Below are 20,148 nucleotides of genomic sequence, written 5' to 3' on the forward strand. Positions count from 1 at the left end.
GTACGAAAAAGGTTGGTGTGAGTGGAAAATGCTTTCAAGCTTGTTCGTTTTGCTACCTACCGGCATTAAGGAGTGAAAACGCCTAAGATATTACAACAAAACTATGTTTTTTGAATACATATCAGCTTTTTTTTTTTCTTAACAAAAATGCTTTAAATGTCATGTCATACAAACACTATATTCACATTTAGTATTCTGAGTAGAAACATTTGCAACCATTTCAATGCTCGACGTTTAAAATACAACAGACGCTGCTCGGTAACAGTGCGGGGAATGACGTATTTACTGCGAACGCGGAAGTGTTGAGGAGGGAATGATCTTGCTCCGGCTGGATGCTTAACCACTCTCTGCCTCACTCTGTAAACTCTACTGGGCACCGTTGCGCGTCAAAACATTGCGTCTCTCTGCAGGACTTGCCAGGGCTGGAGAGGAGAGGAAATTTGCCTGGGAAGGAATGCGAAAGAGGTTTTAGGATTGGCACTGCCACGAGGAAAACGAGGAGGTGCGACATTTTCTAGGCTACGTGGAGATCCGTTTTTCTTCCTTTCAAAGGTATGCCTGATATATATTTTTTTTCCCTCCGATGCATTTGTTACGCACTGTTTTCATTTCTCTGTTTGAGAGTTATCCAAGCATCAATGTAGTCACAAACTGCCTGTCCAATAGAGTTAACTTATAACTTGTGCCACACGTATATTTGCTCAAGTATTACTGCGTAAAAGTGAAGTTAATGGCTTTGCATCCAGATATTTTGCCTCAGATAACTGTGATCATGCTTCATGTGTGAGCTGATAATTTTTTTTAATTGTTATTTTTTATTGTTATTTGGGGGGCTTGGGGGGGGCTCATGGCACGTTCTGTGTGGTTAAGCGTCAATGTTGTTTTTTTATATGAACGCATGCTGTTGTGGTGGGCATTTCTGCACGTATATGCGCCATCGTCCCTGTGCGCGCGCCTGACCGTAACTGTGCACGCCAGTGATGATCAATGCGGGTTATCGTGTAATAGGCTCATGTGATCGCACATACTGACGACAATAGCCTGTCAAAGTCACTGAGGGTGATACAGATTTTCAATGGCATTGGTGTGAATGAGTGCGTGCGTGCGCGCGTGCGTGTTTTCAGCATTGCTGAGCTGAGGCATCCCCGCCATCTGTGGCGGCTGAAGTTCTGCCCCAGATAAAGTGCGCCACTTCCTGTGACCTGATTCACACCAGTAATTACGCACACATACTGTAAAGCAAGCCCTGCGTGTTTTTAATCGATGTCTGACTGTCGGTGATGAGGCACTACTGTCACTCCAGCACCCTGTGACAGTCTAGAACTGCAGGCGGTGGGGGGGGGGGGGTAAATACTGGATTTTAACCCCGAAATCAATTCGATGTGAGAGCATATGGACAGCTGAAAAACAGACACCATTATCAAGTCTCTACCTCTTTGGGATCACTGCGCAGCGTCCATGCAGATAGTCATTGATTATGTGAGCGAGAGGGTCAATATCAGGGATCAAAGATAGCTGCAGGCCATGAAAGGTGATCCTTCACGGACAGAGCTCGTATACATAAACAAAAGTTGCATACAGTGCGCTTACAGTTTTAGCCACAAGAGTCCCTCTGATCTGCCACCTCACCGCTCATTACAAAAAAAAAAAAAAAACAACACACACAAGAGTGAGGACAACAAGTTATGTGCTGTTTTCCTCAGTTTCCCTGTGTAAGTTGATATAGCGTCTAAAGCCGCTGAAAACACTCCATCAACGTGCTCTTTTCTCCTCCGAGGGTAAGGGAAAAAAAGAAGCAGCAAAAGAAGAGGTAGAGGCAGCAGTAACCAGACACGCACACCAGAGTAGCAGGAGCATCACTTCATCAGTGAGATTTGATACAAGTGGGGAGTGGAGTCAGTGATGTCATGCTGCTGTATGCTGCTGGTTTTGGTGTACCACTGAACGGGGAGTAGGATGAAAGTACATCAAGTCCACAAATCGTGTCAGTGCAGCTTGTAGGCAGCGTAGGACACACAACATTTCTTGCCCTCTATCCTTCTCCTGCTTGGGATCATTGTCAGAAACAGCATCAGCAGCATCAGTGTGTTACATAACAAAGGCTTTTTTTGTTGGGATACAAGGGGCCTTTTGGCTGTTCCAGCTCGTGGCACGTAGCCCTTTGTGATGACACCCAGAAATGACCAGAATGGACAGCTCGGTGACCTCAAACAACCCGCTGCAGGACTGATGAATAGACAGAAAGACAGCAGAAAAAATAAATATGCAAACAGGCCGAGGGGCGAGACAGATGAAGAGAGGACAGAGCCAGACAGTCTGAAAGATGAAGTGATAAAAATGAAAAAAGATAGACGAACAAGCTGACGTTACACTAGCAGTTTTGGTCCTGACTTGTGAGTTTTGATTAAAATTTTCTCTTTTTTTTTCCTGCTGGAGCCTGTCTGAATAACTGATCTGCAAGTCATCTGATCATTTATGCAATTTGCTTTTCTGAAGGGAGTTTTTATTTTTACTCATTTCAAAGCAGCTCTGACTGGCTCTTTGCGTCAGCGTTTTGCACAGCGTCAGCATCCTCGTTCCCACCAACAATGTTGCTTTACGAAATGATTTTCAAGCACTTCCACCCGCCAAGATGAGTGATGTCCTGTTTGTTTAATTTTGTTGGAGGCTAATGGAAACCGTTGGAAAATGTGAACCAGCGTCATATTCAATCCACGAATTTCTGTTTAATATTCTTCCACTGCTCGCGGCTGCAGGTCTCTCCTGAATATTTCATGTTCTTTGTTTGGGGAAATCTCGTCGTCAAATTAACTGATTTCATGCCCTGTAAATCAAACCCATTACGTCTCCTGGGCCAAAACTAAAGATTAGCTCCATAATCGCATCGTCTGCTAAATAACTTTTTGAGTTAATTGAAACGCTGCAGGCGTTACGGTGCCGCTTAAAACTTTGTCAACCTTTTTCTGGATTTCTGCATTGATCTAACCCAAAACTTGCTGAGTGGGTGTTTTTTTGGTCCCGTTAAACACGTGCTTACAACTTGAATGTATACATTTTTTCTTAATCACGTAGCCAGGTGTATCCAATTTCATCCAAAACTGCTGACGCACACTGGCTCCATTATTGCCGTCGTGATGTGATTCTGCTCTAGAAAGTGATCGACTCCCGATAAAACAGAGAAAACCTGTCATGAGATAATCAGCACTGCTGGTGAATATTACCCCACAAGGGAACATTATTGTCACGATGCACTCAAAGTCAGAATGCTCGCAGTTAGCCGTTCCCGCTGAGCTTTTTCCATAGCTCATAGTTTGTTGTGTCTGGTTTCCTACGTTTTAAACACTCAGCCGCTACTTTCACCCATTAGCAACTTGTAGCAAAAGCTGCTGCAGGAGCAGGAAAGATTTAATTGAGAAGAATTTCAAATCCAAAGAAGCTTTCTTTGCTAGTTTATGTGCAGTATCTGAAAATAATAATTTAGCTGTAATGTGGCAGCCTTGTTCATTTTGACTCTTTGATAGTTTAGTCAATAAAATGTGGCTCAAATTCACCCAAAACTACAACATCGTAAACCACAATGCAGTTTACGGTTTTATAAATAAATAAAAGATGTGCCTCAAAAGGTAAATGGGTTCATTCTGTTTCACAGGATCCGAGGGGGTGATTCTACATAAACTGAAACGACTGAGCATGCTTTTGGTTTCCAACATCGGTCAGTGTGTGTGTGTGTGTGTGTGTGTGTGTGTGTGTGTGTGTGTGGCAAGGGTCAGCTCTGACAACTGTATGAGTGTGTCTTTGTGCCCCAATCCCACTCTGCTGGCACCGACTCAGAGCAGAGAAAACAAGGGCACGTCTCACTGCCTTATTTATTTATATCCCCCGGTCCTTCCCATCAGGCCTGGAGCCTTTATCAGCCTCCGTCCGATACTAAAAACAATCATATTGCAGTGCAGTCAAGTAAAGAGGCCCTGCTCTTTTGTTTGCTCCCAATCAGTATTTTATGAGCTTTTCCAGATGGTTCTATAGTTACAGACCTGATTGAGATTAGACAGCGTGGCACAGCAAGTTGTAAAGATGATCTATGCATAAAAACCAAGCAAAAACATTTGACTGAGAGTTAATTTTTTAGAAATGTTCTGGTTTTTTTCTATTATATTTTTCCTGTGAAGCGTTCCCTTAAATCAGAAATGGGGCGGGTGCAGTAAAGTAGCTTATTCTTCATTATTGAGGCTCCTTAGCTTTATGAAAAGTGGCAAAGAGGAATGACACAAGATTGCATTTGTGATCGATAGCCACAGTTGCATTATGCAATAAAACTACAAAAATTATTACTGCACCACATGGCAGAACTTACAGCTTGTCAAAATACTCTTGCTCTCTTGGCCTCTGGGACAGTTTCCTGGGCCAGATCGCTAATCTTCTCGCCGGGGCACACCAGAAGAAGTATTTTAAGGGCTCGATCCCTTTGAATATCATGTAGCATTGCCCGATCCTCACAGTTGTGCTAAACTAAGCAGATTATCTCCGCAGCCTCATAGACTTAAACACAGAGAGCAAAGTGGCACTGCTGCACTGGCAAAGCGGTCAGCGAGAGTCATCGTTTTACTGCATGACTGACAGCAAGAGAAGAAGTGGTCAAATGAATAATGCTCAATTTGTTGATAAAAACAAAGCAGCAAAGTTTTCATATTTGAGAGGATTGAGGTCGCTCAAACCCGCCCGCCCCAAGTCGTAGCAGCAGCATTGCTACAAATCACTCAGACTAACCATAACCAATCAGCAAAACATTTACAGTGACTGCATGTGCTGAGCTGCTTTTGTGCATGAAACAAGCAACTAAAAACCACCTGTGAATATTTTTCTGCTGAGGCTGAATTTCCTCCGCTTTCTGAGCTTGAACGTGATATATGGGACGCTGTGTCTCAGCCTGGGACACAGGTTCATTCATAATACAACGCCTCATCATATCGGGCTGTTGCTTTTGGAGGTTTCACACACATGCAAAAACAGCTGAAAAAAATTCTCTTAGCCCACAAAGCGGACTGTAATCCCATCAGCAGTTCTGCACCAGTGGCACAGGTTGCAACAAGAGTTTTAGGAAGCAGCAGTTACACAATTACGTTACCATTTGCTGCTCTTCTATCCTTCCTGTGCTCAGGTGTTCACCTCCCTACCCACCGCCCACCACGGCCCTCACCTGTGTGTTGCGGTGCTTCCCTTGTGAGCCGACCTGGGCTGGCAGTCCCTTCTTGCACCGCCCGCCAACACCGCCCATGGTCAGGATGACGCGCTCCAAGACCTTCCAGGCATACCTGCCGAGCTGCCACCGAACCTACAGCTGCATCCACTGTCGAGCTCACCTGGCCAACCACGACGAGCTCATCTCCAAGGTAACCGGCAGCAACAGTGACTTGACTCATCTCGCGAACGTTGCCCATGGAAACCACAAGAGCAGTAGTTAATTTAGACAGCTATACAATTAATGGAAAAGAAAAGAAAAAGGAAGACGTATGGGAGGTCGATATGCTCAAGTTTTATTTGTGTTGTTGCAGTCTGTTTTTAGCACCTTGAATTGGTTGCACATCGATGACACAGAATGTAATTTACATGTTAAGCAGCACTAGCACTGAAGACTAATAAAGAGGTGAAGCGGATTAGAAAGTGCAAAAATAGACAGCTGGCTAAACATCTGTATGTCTGTGTCAGCCACCGCCACTTTTTTGCCTGTGGATGGATTATGGTATAAGCTGGTTTGTGAATAGGATTATGACTGCCTTATCACTTTTTCCATGTGTGATGATGAAAGCACACTCACCTGTGTACAAAGGCCTCATGCTAAACATCTGTTTAATGTGTTTGCCAATGCTCCGAACTCAACCCTGCCAGGGAAAAAAAGTCATCCATGACATTAACAATAAACACTTAAGTAGATTTTTTTTTTTAGTTTTAACATGAGAGCATCTCAAGTTGACTTTTAGGGAAACCAAACCAGTACGCTCACGTGACCGTAGTCCACAGTTACACTTTTTAAAATGTTGTTTGCTGTTTGTAGTAGGAGAGAGGACGAGAAGCAGGCAGGTGAAAAAGACGATAATGTTCATTAAAGAAGGGAAGGGTGTCCAAAAGATGAAATCCAAAGCACAAAGATGAGCGAGGCGGTAGCAGAGCAAGACTGTGCTGAGAGAAAAGAATGCACAAGACAAACCAAGAGGAACCAAGAGGGTCAGGCACTGAACAAAGGAAGCCTGGTGTTTTCCCTATAGTGAGCGAGGTGATGACTTATACAATGCAGGTGTGTGCCAATCTGTAACTAAAACCTGGTGTGAAACAAGGACAGAGACAGGAAGTAAAGTTCAACACACAAGGGAAGAGGCTCCACAAAATAAAACCGAAAGTAGAACGACGACGCAGAAGGCAAAAACAGCTTCAAAATTAAACAGAAATAGGGTCAACTAGAAGACAGTTATACAAATGACAAGTAGAACGCTAAATCTATGAAACAAAGGACATAAGAAAAACCCAGAGACAACAAAACATGTGGTTTTCGCACTATGTTCGATAGATTCTGGTTCCGGTCTTTTGAGTTTTGTCTTATCTTGTCTCTGCAGTCGTTCCAGGGCAGCCAGGGCAGGGCCTACCTGTTCAACTCAGTGTGAGTATTGATCTAAAATCTCATCTCGACCCATCTGTTTGCAAAAGGCTTTACTGGGAAAAAAAACTGTTGTGCATTCTGAACTCAAGGCAGGACGCAAGTGCTCTGCCATGCTCAGGTTAATAATACATGCGGCTCCACAACGGCTGTTTTTGAAGCCCTGGCATGGACAGATCCAGACTGTGGCTCAGAGTGCTGTGGTTATCAGCTGAATTGAGTGTAAAAACTTAGGGATGTCTTAATCCACGCAGCACAGCCTGGTGCCCAGTCAGGATGCCCTGTGAGATTGGTACAACCATGATTTGAGAAGTTTTTGTCTCTGTCTCTGCTTGCCCATCTCTCCCCCTTGCTCTCAGGGTGAACGTTGGGTGTGGCCCTGCAGAGGAGAGAGTTCTGCTGACAGGCCTGCATGCTGTGGCAGATATCTACTGTGAGAACTGCAAGACGACTCTGGGCTGGAAATACGTAAGTGTCCTTGGCTGATTAAAAGCCTGGCATCCACAAACTGCATCCAAGTTTAGAAGACGATAAACCGGGAGGTTATTTTTACAACATACCCTCTTTTTTTTTTCTTCTACTCTAATTATGTTTGGACTGCTCGTCTCTCAGGGTCACTGAAGTAGTTCAGCTGTAGACTGAGGTAATTATATGTTGAACTTGTCTGAACAGATGGAGAGGTCTTGATTTATCTCAAGTGACTTGTGATGAGTTTTTTTGCGGATTCAGCAGTGGGGTTTTTATCACTCAACCTGAAGAGTTATATTCAGAAGCAAGCAAAGGGCCTGGTGCCTCTCATATGATCTGCATCCCAGTTAAGTTTGATATACAGTTTACTGTGTGTAAAAGTGTTATCCCTGATATATTTCACAATAAAAGCTCAGTTAAGCAGTGAATGGTTTCAGTTCACTGAAATGCCAGAAGTTAACATGAAATGATGTGTTCTACGGATAGTAGTATTTGAGACTGTATATCGATACCAAGAAGAATACTTGATCACATTTTCAATACCACGGAGGGACAAATGACAAATTAAAAGTCAAAAAAGTTTTTTGATTTCTATTTGTATCCTGTTTCAAAACAAAGGGGAGCGCCAGTATTTTGCACACGTGTTGAGAGTCGCATATTCACTGAAGCTCAGTCTTCTCAAATAATTAAATGTGACTCATGTAGTCAGTGACAGTTCTTGCTTTACAAGGTGTGGAACATACTGAGTATTGTTGTCATCTCAGTCTGTTCAGCAGACTGATAGGTTGATTCCGGCCCTTTCAAATGTCTCCGACAGACCTGCTGCAGTTAAATGCATCTGTGTCTGGCCTCGCTGTCTGAGTAGATGCAGTATGTCTTGCATACTTCGGGCTAGATTTACGAATCCAGCCAAAATTATACGAGGCTGGACATCAGGAAAAGCTCTCATGGGAGTGGCTATCTTTGCAGGTGATCGACAAGCAACGGACTGATTTCTAAAGACAAGCTCAGCTATTTGATTGAAGCAATGACCAAAGCAATTTACCAGCAAAAGCTGGTAAAAATTAGCACAAAGAGGCCGACCTGTTGATAATTTACTGCAGAGTAATCTGCTAATGACACAGGTACAACTTACGATGGCCATAACCGCCACGTTTTTAAGTAAGTGAAAATAATATTTGCATGGCTAATTGAAATACTCTCCAAATGTTTTGAACTCTGTCATAACATTAGCTTATGACGGTGCAAAATCCCAAAACAAGTTTTTTTCACCAGTTAGAATAGTTAGTAATTCTGGCCCTTTAGGTTTCAACAGCAGATGCCTTCCTATACTGTAGTTCATGAAGTTGATTTCATCACACTTCTCACTGCTGGGTCGCAATAGTGCTGACACAAAGTCAACTTGAATGTTAAGTGGAATGATTTCTGAGTTGAAACAACATCGACAGACACACTGTGCTTTAGCTAACATTCAGAGCAATGCATTTACTGTCTCTCTCTCTATATATATATATATATATATATATATATATATATATATTAGGGCTGGGCGAGTTAACTCGTTATTATCGTGTTAACTTGCTAATTATTTAACGCCGATAAATATTTTATCGCGCATTAACGCAGGTTTTATCTATTTTTTTTTTGATTAAAAAAAAAAAAAAAAGTTTTTTGGCCTTTATTGGATAGGAAAGTTCAGAGAGACTGGAAGCAGGGGGCAGAGAGAGGGGGAACAACAAGCAGCATAGGGCCGTCCGATGCGGGACTCGAACCAGGGCCAGCTGCAGTGAAGACTATAGCCTCTTATACATGGGGCGCTTGCTCAACCCACTACGCCACGGACCACCCATTTTATTATTTATTTTATTATTGCAAAAATCTGTTCTTCACAGGCTTTTATTTTGTAAAAGTCTGTTGCCGTCTGCTGCGGAACCGGAAAAGAAAGTAATTGGCGGATCCACCAAACATGGAGAAGGGTACGGAACTTTTACTTGGCCATTTTCATTTTAGAGTTCTTCCAGACGGCGGAATCGACAGAACCAAAGTCATCTGTAAACACTGCCAAGTTGAAATGTCTTCTCAGCGTAGTAGTTCCAGTCTAAAATATCACTTAAAGGCAAAACACACAATGGATAGCAGCAAGTCATTCAACGAAACAGACAGTGGAGCGAGGCTTCTACATAAAAACTACATCAAAATGCTGATGTTAAAAGTGTGTTTGCACAACAAATGTTATGGTACTTTCATTCATATGGCAGTACATTTAAAATAAAACCAAATGCTAAAAGCTATACACTACTTTTGAATTCATTTTTGGATTTTTACAAATGCGATTAATCGCGATTAATCAGGGAAATCATGTGATTAATTAGATTAAAAATTTTAATCGTTGCCCAGCCCTAATATATGTATGTATATATATATATATATATATATATATATATATATATATATATATATATATATGTATGTATATATGTATGTATATATATATATATGTATGTATGTATGTATGTATGTATATATATATATATGTATGTATGTATGTATGTATGTATATATATATATATGTATGTATGTATGTATATATGTATGTATATATATATATATGTATGTATGTATATATGTATGTATATATATATATATGTATGTATGTATGTATGTATAGCTACAATGCCTGTAAAGTTGCGATGTAGCCTGTCAAAATACACGTGCAGTTTGTATTTAGACCAGGCGGTATTTTGGGTCTCATACCATGGTGACCTAAAGCAGATTCGCACATGTTAGCTGTCTTCATATATCAGCAGAACTAAGCTAGTGCAGCTGTCACTGGTGAACTCAAGTCAGCATAGAAGTCAGAGTTTACATTATACTGCACGTGACTGTATCCTTGAAGGGTTAACACACACAGTGTCCTTGTTAGAATCCTGAGAAGGCTCCATTGATAAGACTCTATGCCTAACCTGTTACAATAACAAAGCTACGAGCCAACCCTTAAACCCTCTTCCTCCCAGCCTAAAAATAACAGTTTTCCTTATGGTGCCTGGTGAACCAGCTTCACAAATAGCTACTCTTCTCATTAGGGCAGAGAAAACAGGGGTCACATGCACTCGATGGGGCTGTATGGAGGGCTCCCATGAATATCAGCTGCAGCAGTGTAGATTTTCCGCAGTCACCTTAGTTCTATTGAGAGGCTTGACCTACTGCACTTCTGCACATAGAAATCTGATAACGCGCCTCGGCAGCTCAGAACTAAAATAATCAAAGACAAAACAAGCCCCAGATGCTGTACAGAGAAAGAGCATTAGCATCTACCTCTACAGTAACACATCTCTGGGAGCTTTTTTTTTTTCAAACCAACACAAGACTGGTAATGAACACTAAGCAGAAGTTGTCATTTTGTGTCTTTTTTTTATTTTTTTTTTTAAATGGAATTTCTTTGTGATTTTATATTGTTTAGTTTGTAATGCCAAATGGAATTTTTTTTTCTGCATATTTACATAAACAATCTAGGGAGGCCACCACCCACTCTTTTTTTAATTAATAGTCCGGCCAACACATTAATTATAAAGCCATTTGTACTGTGGCTTGCAAACAGTGTTGTGATGCTTTACCATCATCAGCTCAAACTGACTGTGGATCAGAAAACTGCTTACATGGTTACTTGCATAACAGGTCTAGCTCTCATTTAAACGTATGTTTCCAGACAAAAATGCAGAATCTGCAGGCAAAGGACAAGACGTTTTTTTATGAGCAGTCCACTTGTAGCTTTAGAACTACTGACCATTAGCCTGTGGGCTTTGGTTGCATGCTTGCAGACAGTAGACTAGAGAACAAGAGGTGAAATCATCTCCCCAAATCATTTGAGCTTAAAAGCTGTATAAAATTAGACTGGTAAATGAAAACAGGGAGTCCCGGAAAGCCATTATCCAGATACCTGCGAGATAACATCAGAAATCCAGAAACACTGGCTTTTGCCTCCAAAAGTCATCAAAACAAATTCGATGGATTGTTTGGAAGCGTTTTTCCAATAGAAAGAGGATAACGGCTGTTAAATATTTACACTTGGAATTAGTCAAACACTGCAGGAGCATTCATGTGTGTTAACCAGTGCTGTAGTGCAGCAATATAAGTGGGTATACCCACTTATTTTTTAGCCATCCCCGAGTATACGTACCTCCAAATTCCCTCAGATGTAGATCACATTCAGTGGTGGGTTTCAGTTCAATATTTCTTTACAGGCCAGTAGTAGTGACCTTTACTGGATGGGATGTTAGGCTGCACATAATGCACAGTCATTGGAGAGCCTTCTCCTTTACTTACTTTGGTCTGTCTCTACGAGATAAATCAACTTGTTTGGCCTTGGCAGTGGCACCTGTCAACGCAGTTTCCTTTTCATTACTTTCTCATTTCTCATTTGACTGAGTTTAGCCAGTCAAACAGTTCATATCCTTTAATAGTATGTAAAGATAGAATTAATCAAATGTAACACAGTGACATATTGAGACTAACTTAATAACACTACATACAGTAATATGTGTCTGTGTATCTTAGATTTAGGCACTGGTGTTATATTCTAAATATAATTCATATTATCCTGAGGGAACTTTGGATTACACTCCTAAGAATAATCATAACTGTCTGTCACTGTCTGCATACACTGAGCTGCGGCAAGGTTCAAACTTCTACATCCATGGTTTTGGCAGATTCTTAGTGGTTTGAGAAAGACTTTAATGTGTGATGGTCCTCTGTGGTCAGAGTTTTGATTCCGCAGACTGCTCTGCAGAGTTAAATGACCAATGGTTATGTATCCAGCTTCTCCACAGGATTCTACTCTCTGTCAAAGGTGTTATTCTATCCATCACTTGAATTAAACGCTGTGTCCCCTGTCCTCTGTCGCACCCTCCAGGAACACGCTTTTGAGAGCAGTCAGAAGTATAAAGAGGGCAAGTTCATCATCGAGCTGGCCCACATGATCAAGGATAACGGCTGGGACTGAGAGGCGAGCAGTCGGGTGACAACAGCAGTGGAGGAAGGAAAGGGAGGGACTGGATGGCTGCATGGGAGGGAGGGGGGTTGTGTTGGGGGGAGGGGGGTTGTGTGTGGTGGGTGAGTGTGTGACTTTGGTTTGGCTGATTTACCATTAACCTCTGTAACTTACTGCCCATCCCTCCCTGCTACACCTCTTGATGTACACACGCACAAAAACACATCAAGGTTCCAGACATCCCAGTTTGATGGAGAGACGGACAGGGCAGGCTGTATGCAGCTAGCAGGACGAAGTGACTGGCCAGCAACAGTAGACAAGACAAGACGTCTCATGTTGTTAGTCTTATTTTTCTGAAACGCGAGCTCTTAAAATCAGCTGGTAAAGACTTTCCCTCTGCAGCGGCTAGGAGACATCCTAATTGTGTGGATTATTCTTTCTTGTCTAATGATAACTCTAACACCAGTTGTTACCAGGTCATTATCTGGAAATCTAGTTAGAAGAAGGCCAGTTGACTCAGCCTCACGGGGTCCATTTGCCTAGGTCGAAGCGCTGATGGGTGTTCACTCTGTCCCCAGCATGAATGAGATGACCTAAGATGATTATAGCAAATCCGGCTGATCGGGGCCATGCCAGCTGGGCCAGTGATGAGGCCTGGTGTCGAGGCTTGGCTCTGAGGCCCGGGCACATGGGCACTGGGCTGTGGCAGGGATTGGATTCAAGGATTGCCACCCTCTGGGCCACACACTCAAAGGGGTAGGGGAAGATCCTGATCCAGTTATGCAGTTGCTTTGGTGGCGTCTGGCTGGGATCCATTCCATGCCTTGCCAGTGATGCAGCTCAGAACGAGCAGGGTGGGGCAAGACTGAAAGAGATACAGATGGACCGCCACCAGCTTGTCCTAAAACCTCACAGGAATCTGCCCTCGCAGCAGCAAAGCAACTCCCCCCTGGGTTTTATTCTTCCTTCAAAACACGAAGTCGTGAAACGGGATCTGCTGATCCTCCCTGTGTTTTCTTGTGTTGGCGGGCACATTGCTGCGTTCACTTTTGTCACTCGGTCATATAGATTTACATTACATAAGCATGTCTCAGGTCAACAAGGATGGCTGGAATTTGGGAAAGGTTTGCGAACACTGTGAGCATCTCTCTGCTGTTGTTGGGCAATGAGCAAAGGTGACGAGGATCTGATGGGTTCGATAGGAGAACAACTAGTAATCAGTCAGACACAAACATGGCCAAGGATGTCATGCAAGTAACGGTTTGATTTCATACTGTCACAGTCGCTGATGTATGACTGGATTTGTGGGACAAGGGAAAATTAAAATAGAAAACAAAATCATGAAAAGTATTCTGACTTTTAATGACGAAACCACAAATGCATGTACTGTAGCCTCATAGGAAAAACCTATCAGTCTTAGGCTCTCTTTCAGTCTGGGATGATCGCTGTTTAAATGCTGTTACTCTGTTCTTTATCAACTGGCCCCCACAAAACCCACAGGGCAACATTATGAAGCAGTGTACTTGACTGGCTCACTTCTTCCTTTGTTCCATAATGCACCACACTTGATTGACTAAAGTTTTCCTCGCTTACCCAATATCCATAACGGGCCTTTGATGGGTAATGTTTGAACTAACTTTTAGTGGGAAGCATTGCTAGTTAGTTGAGCTAACTTTTCTTTGCTAAGGCCAGGATCCGGCTTATTGTGCTGGATATGTTATTCTCCAATGGAAATGTCTTGTTTTCAAATGAGAGAATCTATTGCAGCTGCCTCCATCCCATGCAAATGCGACCTTAATGCATGCATGATATCACCAGGCTTTCTGACTAGTTTCGTGCCATGCCCTCGTCACATTTTTGTGGAAAGAACATTGTGTGTTGCTATGAAACCTTGTGCTGTAAAACAACATCTAATCAGATTAATTTCAGTTCATTTGAGCTGTGAGATCAATTTGCAGTGGCACAAAAGTACAGATTAAATGTGATCCTGGTTTAGAAAAGTAAAAATGAGTTGCTCTGTTTGTCACACAGTTTCCTGCCAACGTTGCTCTAGAAGTTTCCCTGTATGTCACAAGCCCTATCCAGTTCCAACCAAACCTAAACAGTTAACTTTTCTTAAGTAACTCGCAGCAGCTGACCCCTAAGTCAGAGCCTGCAACATTAAACTCAGCACAACCAAAGAACCCACCCGTCTACAATAATTGACCAAACAAAAGATCTCATTTTGCTTGGGCAACGTGTTGCAAAACAAGAGGGTGTGTCTATAGCTGAAAGCCAAGTTTGCGGATAGCCTTTCTCTGTGATATATATAATGCATTGTGATTTTGTAAACAAAAGATCTTAATATATGAATATATTCTATTTACTGTATTCATCATGAGGATTACCATTTATGTCAACCTCTGTGTTACAGACTGTAAATAGTGTTAATGTATTGTCTTTTATCTATGATCCATATGATGATGAATGAATATGATTGAAGTCATGTCATGCTTTCTCTCTGGTACCCCACATTGGCTGTACGATACTACTTTTTTACTGAAAATGTTTAAATTTTAATGTCTTTTGTAAAGGAGGATGCTGATGTTGACTATATATCGTTGGATCTTCATCTAATAAAATGCACCTTAATATCTGTATGGAATATAGTGTTTGTTTCTGCTCACGCAGCCTTAAATCTGAATACTGGATGCTGAGCACATTCTAGGAGCACTCAATCAATTAAACATTTACTGCAAAATTTCTTTCCGAAGCTTGTTGTACGTTAGAGTAAGGCCTGACTGCAATTTAGCCAAATCACAAACGCATAAAGTCTTAAAAATAGTTCACAGATCTATGGAGGACATCATGCTTCCACTCCAAAATTCAGTTGTTCAGTTTACTCTGGCTGTATGGGCCATCTCTTTTAGTTTCATGAAATATGTATAACTCTGCTCAAAGTTACTAACTGAAAACAAATTTCTGCCATTTGAAAACATGTATCCATGTTACATATGTATATATCCATATGTTGTATAACTGTTAAACTACCCTTACAAGCTGATTATTTTTCAGTATCACAGACAAAATAAAGCCTTAAAAAATTGGTAAATTAAATAGCACAAAATATGCAGATTATGTTTTTCTTTGAGTTCTTTTGTCAACCTTTAATTAATATAACAATATATTTTAGAGACTATGTCTTGAATTAAATACTTTGATGTAATTTTCAAAGAGTAAAATTCATTCAGTAAGCTAGGCTAGCTAGCATGTACAATGACTGTAATTCATCAAGTGTTTCCTCTCCATTTTCTAAAATTATGCTGTTTTAGCTATTTTGTTTTTATGAATTTGATCATTAAGAAATATATTCAGAGAGCATTAAGTGGGCAAACCAACTTTAGTTAAAGCTATCTCACCAGCTAGGCTTAGCTAGTATGAGCCCAGCTCATAGTAGCTGGGCTAGTATATTTCTAGAAGAAATAACATGAACATGAAAACTGAAATTACACATTTATATAGTATAACAATGGCAGGCTGTTACACATATACACAGTCAGTTGGAGGTCAATGTCGACCTAATATGTACTGTGTTTTGGATTTATGTAAGATTATTTATAGTCAGCTGACATTACCCATTAGAAGCTACTGAAACGCTAAAGCTGTAGCAAAGAGTATTCTGCTCAGGAATAGGAGGCTAAATGTAGCTGCTTATGAAATCAACTTTTGTGAGGGGACACGTGCTTTGTCTTCTCTCAAATTTTTAATTAAAACTCAATCCTGTTTAAATCCACTGTAGTTAGGGGTTACCTACATGTTCAGATGATGGGTAACCCACAGATGCTACCCACTTATTACAGTTATTTTTTCTGATCAAAACCCTCCAATAATGACATTAAGGATGAGAGAAGTGACTCATTCCCTCTTTAAAGGCCCCCATATCATCAGAGGACGTGGGCACAAAATGTGCTGTGACTGAATAATAACAGGTATCTGGTGAAGATATTTCATTGTCCCCATGGTAACAGATGCATCATTTGTTACAATTGGGAGCGTGGAAAAAAACAACAGCAGAGACAGCTTGGTCTCACCTCCACCAGTGTTTATGACTTTAACACTGACATATTATGAAGATGGTACTCTTGACATTTTCTGTGATCATTTGATGGTGTATGTGTGTGTGGAGGAGGGCTGAATGTGTGTCATAAGAGTCACACCTGTTAGTCATACACTTAATAAGCTCCTCGTCACGCACTTTCCTCCTCTTTGCTGCCCTCCGTACCTATTCCCACCTTCTCTCCTCATTTTCCTCCGGTCTCATATCTTGCTTTTCTTTAACCTTTTTTTCCATTCGATGTCATTATTCCTCCTTCCTGCAACTCTTTCCTCTGTCTCTCCCTATAATGTTGTTTCCAATGAGCCTCCGAGGCTGATTTCTCTCTCCCTGTCCGACTTGGCTAAACTACTCCAAATCCTACAGCAGCAGATGGTGCTGTGTTTGCATTGAGCCACGTCTCCTAGCAACCTCATCTCCCTCGACTTCTCCCTCCTAAGCCAGAGCTGCGGAGGAGTTGGTGTCATGCACTGTCTGGATCTGCCCTGCCCAGCCCTCCTCTGTTTCTGATTGACCTGACTGCCTCAAGTGTTGATGTCTATTTTTCATGTCTGTCTCTCTCTAATGCAGAAGTAGGGCAACAGCTGACCGGCTGGATTACTGTACATGTGTAGTGATTACATCTGAAGCACAAAAACAACCACAGGACCACCCCTTCCCTGCAGACTAAATGTAATTTGTAACTCTGCATGACCTATATTTTACAGATGTTAACATATGTAGTGAGAGCAGGAAAAGAAATCACATCTGGGTCGTCTAGGTTGGACTGAAAACAAGTTTGCCCATGTTTGCGGCTGCTAAAACCTATAAATGTATAACATTTTTCTTTGTCATCCCTTGACCTAATAATTGTAAAAGCGCAACAGTGTGATATGAGCCTGTCTCCTGAAAATACACCATCAGGCCTGCATGCAGAGACATATACGTAACACTATTGTCTGCTCTATCCAGACATACAAACACTGCACTTTGCAAAGACAGGAGCACATATAAGGACTTGCATTTGAAACGTAACTGGTTCTTGTGCCTTCATAGCAATTCTTAAGATAGGTTTGAGTTTTGTATTTTGTGTGTGTATGTATGTGTATGTATGTGTGTGTGTGTGGTGGTGGTGGGGGGGCTTTTTGTGGGTGAAATAGAAGTCCTTAAAAAGTGTCTCCATTGTCAAATGCTGCCGTTTTGTGAAAGCTGGTCCTTAAAATATGTACAAAGTGCCCTTTGGCATCGGTGCCATGACACAATGGTTAAATGATATTCAGCCCTATTAAAGTGCTTATGAAACGAATTTTAATTGTTGGAATTTCACAGTTTTTGCTGCTGATTCTAAAGGTTCCAAGCCTTGCGATTAAAATGAGATATTGTCTGGATAATAATTTATCCGGGAAGTCATGTTAAAACGGGCTCAAAAGGAGCCACATTTTGTCTTTTTGTGCGAATTCTTTTTTTAATGCGTGACGTCATAGGGTTGACACAGAAGTTCTCGTAGTCTAACTGTAATGGCGGCGTCTATGGCTAAGACATCACAGCACGGCAGAAAATATTGTGTTGCTGGAGGAACAAATGGTGTTAGTTGCAAAAATAGCAGCTTCACTGAAGGCATCTCTCTGCACATGTTTCCCAAACCAAAAACTACTGGAACTGAGGCTGACAAGGAGAAGGCAAAGACGAGAGCACGGTGGATACAGTTTGTACGGAGGCATCGTCGTGATTTTGAAGTGTCCTCAACATCCGTGTTGTGCTCCGTACATTTCCATCACAAAAGTTTCATTTAAAAATGTGGAGATCGCGGGAATGGTTGGGAATAGGAGACGTCTTTTAGCTGAAGCTGTTCCAACTATTGACATCGCTGGACCTGGTGTGCCGACGGAGACTGTCCCTGCTCGAACTACTGCTCGGGCGCGAAGACAGGTGAGTCTGAAATTTCCACATCGGACATTACTGGACTTGTTTTTTTTATATATAATAATGTTCGCTTACTGTTCGCTTCTGAGAGGCAAGTGTCGACCACTGCTATTGGCTGAGAGCACGGTGGATCGTATCACTGCGTGCTGCCGCCTGCCGATAGCTGCACCTGTTACGGTGTTTGCTGCTCGGAAGCAGGGGACTGCTCGCTTTGCTCTTCGGTCTACACACATATCCAGCTAGAATTGCTGTCTGGTCTCTCCGGTGATTGCGCCGGCTACGACATCCGAGGCTCCGTGGATCAGTCCTACCGATGGCTGCTGTCAGTCGTGCCGAGGCCGGGTGCCCATCTCCCTGCCGCCGACCCGTGAGGATCCGCAGATGGGGCCGCGCACTGGAGGATCTCCGACCCGTTAATCCACGCCATTGTTTATTAAGCTTACATTAAAACCATGTTATTATCACATACGTTTTTTTTAAGTGGCTGGATTTCAAAGTGCCCCTTCGTTAGGTTTCAACGTGTCAAAGACAGCGCAGCAGAATGCCATATCTGCCAAACCGGCATGTTCAAATCTTTTCCAGTTTACCACAGCAAACATACACTATTGTGTCATTTGATTGATAACATCTTAATAATAATCAGCGTGTAGTAGGCGCGATGGCTGTTTTGTGCCGCCGATCCTGTGCTGAAAATGGTAACTTTCTTTCATTTCCATTACCCATACGGGAGGTGCAGAGAGCCTCTACAATATAGATATTAAATCGATTTGTGTGGCTTAAATTCAACGAAAGTTTTTCCACATAATGTTAGAGGTGTGTTCTTTCGACCTGCTGATGTTTGTATCAGAATTTTGGTTCCTTTATGAGATATAGGTCCATCAAATGTATGTTATTATCGCAGCCAGCCATACTAGCAAATAAGGGAGTCAACCCTATGACGTCACGGTCATATGGCCAATTTCGCACCAAAGGCCACATAATTCACACTTTTAAATGGCCGTTTTAACAAGTTATGCCCGGAAAATTTAGTTCAAGTTGGATTGATGGTTTTAAAAAAAGACAAAAATTTCATTTGAATGATAGATGAACATTCGTTTCAGTGCATCTTTAAGAGATGGGATTTGGGACATCAGTGGCTTCATCAGTCTGTTAAAGTGTTATTATTCAAAAGAGACCCACAAAGCACATGTGATATTTGTCATTCATTGAAGATGGGGTACCCCGTCAACTATAGTGACAGTACCTAAGTTTTCATGGAGTCAGTGTTCTCTTACAGTGACATAATGCCCTAAATATTGATGATGGTTTGGGTTTCAGCTTATTGAACAAGGACTCTCTCTGGCTTCTCTATTACAAAGGCTATTGCACTTACAGCAATCAGTGTAATTTATGACTGGGAAATTATTTTTGGGAAGATTTGGGAAACACAGGTATTTGTATATTCAGTGAGACAATCTGTGAGGTTCCTCTGGAGAGCAGATCGTTTAGCAAATTAAGACCCACCGGAACTGTGCATGTCTATGCATGTAAACGGGACTCCACACAGTTCAGACGTGCAATATGTTGGAAGTGATATTCAAATGTTGCTGGGTTCAACCTAGCTCGATTGCCATCTCAGTTGTTTTACAGGTAAGAACCAGGAATCTCATTCAGACATGAATTTGACATCTTCAGCCGATCACTTCAGCTGGTAAGTAGTTGGAAAGAGGTTTGAGTTGGAGGACTTTATCAAGAGGCATAAGGTCACAAGGTGGTTGGATTTTAGGGACCAAGGCCATTCAGTTGTGGTAAAAATTGGAAAATACCCCAAATCACAATGTTACCTGAAAAGATAACGCAACGAGACCTCTGCAAGAAGTTATGATGTCAGTGTGATCCTTACAGAAAAAGTGGTACCTTGAATATAAGAACAGCCTTAATGTTTTTGTTTTTTTTGCAGTCTTTAATCAAGACTGACAGTTAAGGAGCATACACAAACTTTAAAGAGCGAGAAGGGCAATGACATGGCAAATGGCCACTGGTCAGATTCAAACCCGTCATCAAATGCAA

At 41.8% G+C, this 20,148-nt stretch overlaps 1 protein-coding gene across 1 annotated transcript; it reads left to right on the forward strand.

The window, feature by feature from the left end:
- Nucleotides 1-365: 365 nt before the first annotated feature.
- Nucleotides 366-14,739, forward strand: ypel2b (yippee-like 2b). The gene is made up of 5 exons (XM_075473627.1): nucleotides 366-552; nucleotides 5,159-5,390; nucleotides 6,609-6,652; nucleotides 7,009-7,117; nucleotides 12,027-14,739. Exons 2-5 carry the CDS (start codon nucleotides 5,274-5,276, stop codon nucleotides 12,114-12,116), a joined length of 360 nt encoding a protein of 119 aa, XP_075329742.1. The 5' UTR covers nucleotides 366-552; nucleotides 5,159-5,273; the 3' UTR covers nucleotides 12,117-14,739.
- The last annotated feature ends 5,409 nt before the right edge of the window (nucleotides 14,740-20,148 follow it).

This window comes from Odontesthes bonariensis, chromosome 9 (genome assembly GCF_027942865.1).
Source record: "Odontesthes bonariensis isolate fOdoBon6 chromosome 9, fOdoBon6.hap1, whole genome shotgun sequence".
In the NCBI taxonomy this organism is placed as follows: domain Eukaryota; kingdom Metazoa; phylum Chordata; class Actinopteri; order Atheriniformes; family Atherinopsidae; genus Odontesthes; species Odontesthes bonariensis.

What these genes read in the sequence shown, in the direction of transcription:
- ypel2b (XM_075473627.1), top strand. Translation starts at nt 5,274, where the DNA reads ATGGTCAGGATGACGCGCTCCAAGACCTTCCAGGCATACCTGCCGAGC. An exon ending in ACGACGAGCTCATCTCCAAG is followed by an intron (nt 5,391 to 6,608) that starts GTAACCGGCAGC and finishes TTGTCTCTGCAG; the next exon opens with TCGTTCCAGGGCAGCCAGGG. An exon ending in CGACTCTGGGCTGGAAATAC is followed by an intron (nt 7,118 to 12,026) that starts GTAAGTGTCCTT and finishes CGCACCCTCCAG; the next exon opens with GAACACGCTTTTGAGAGCAG.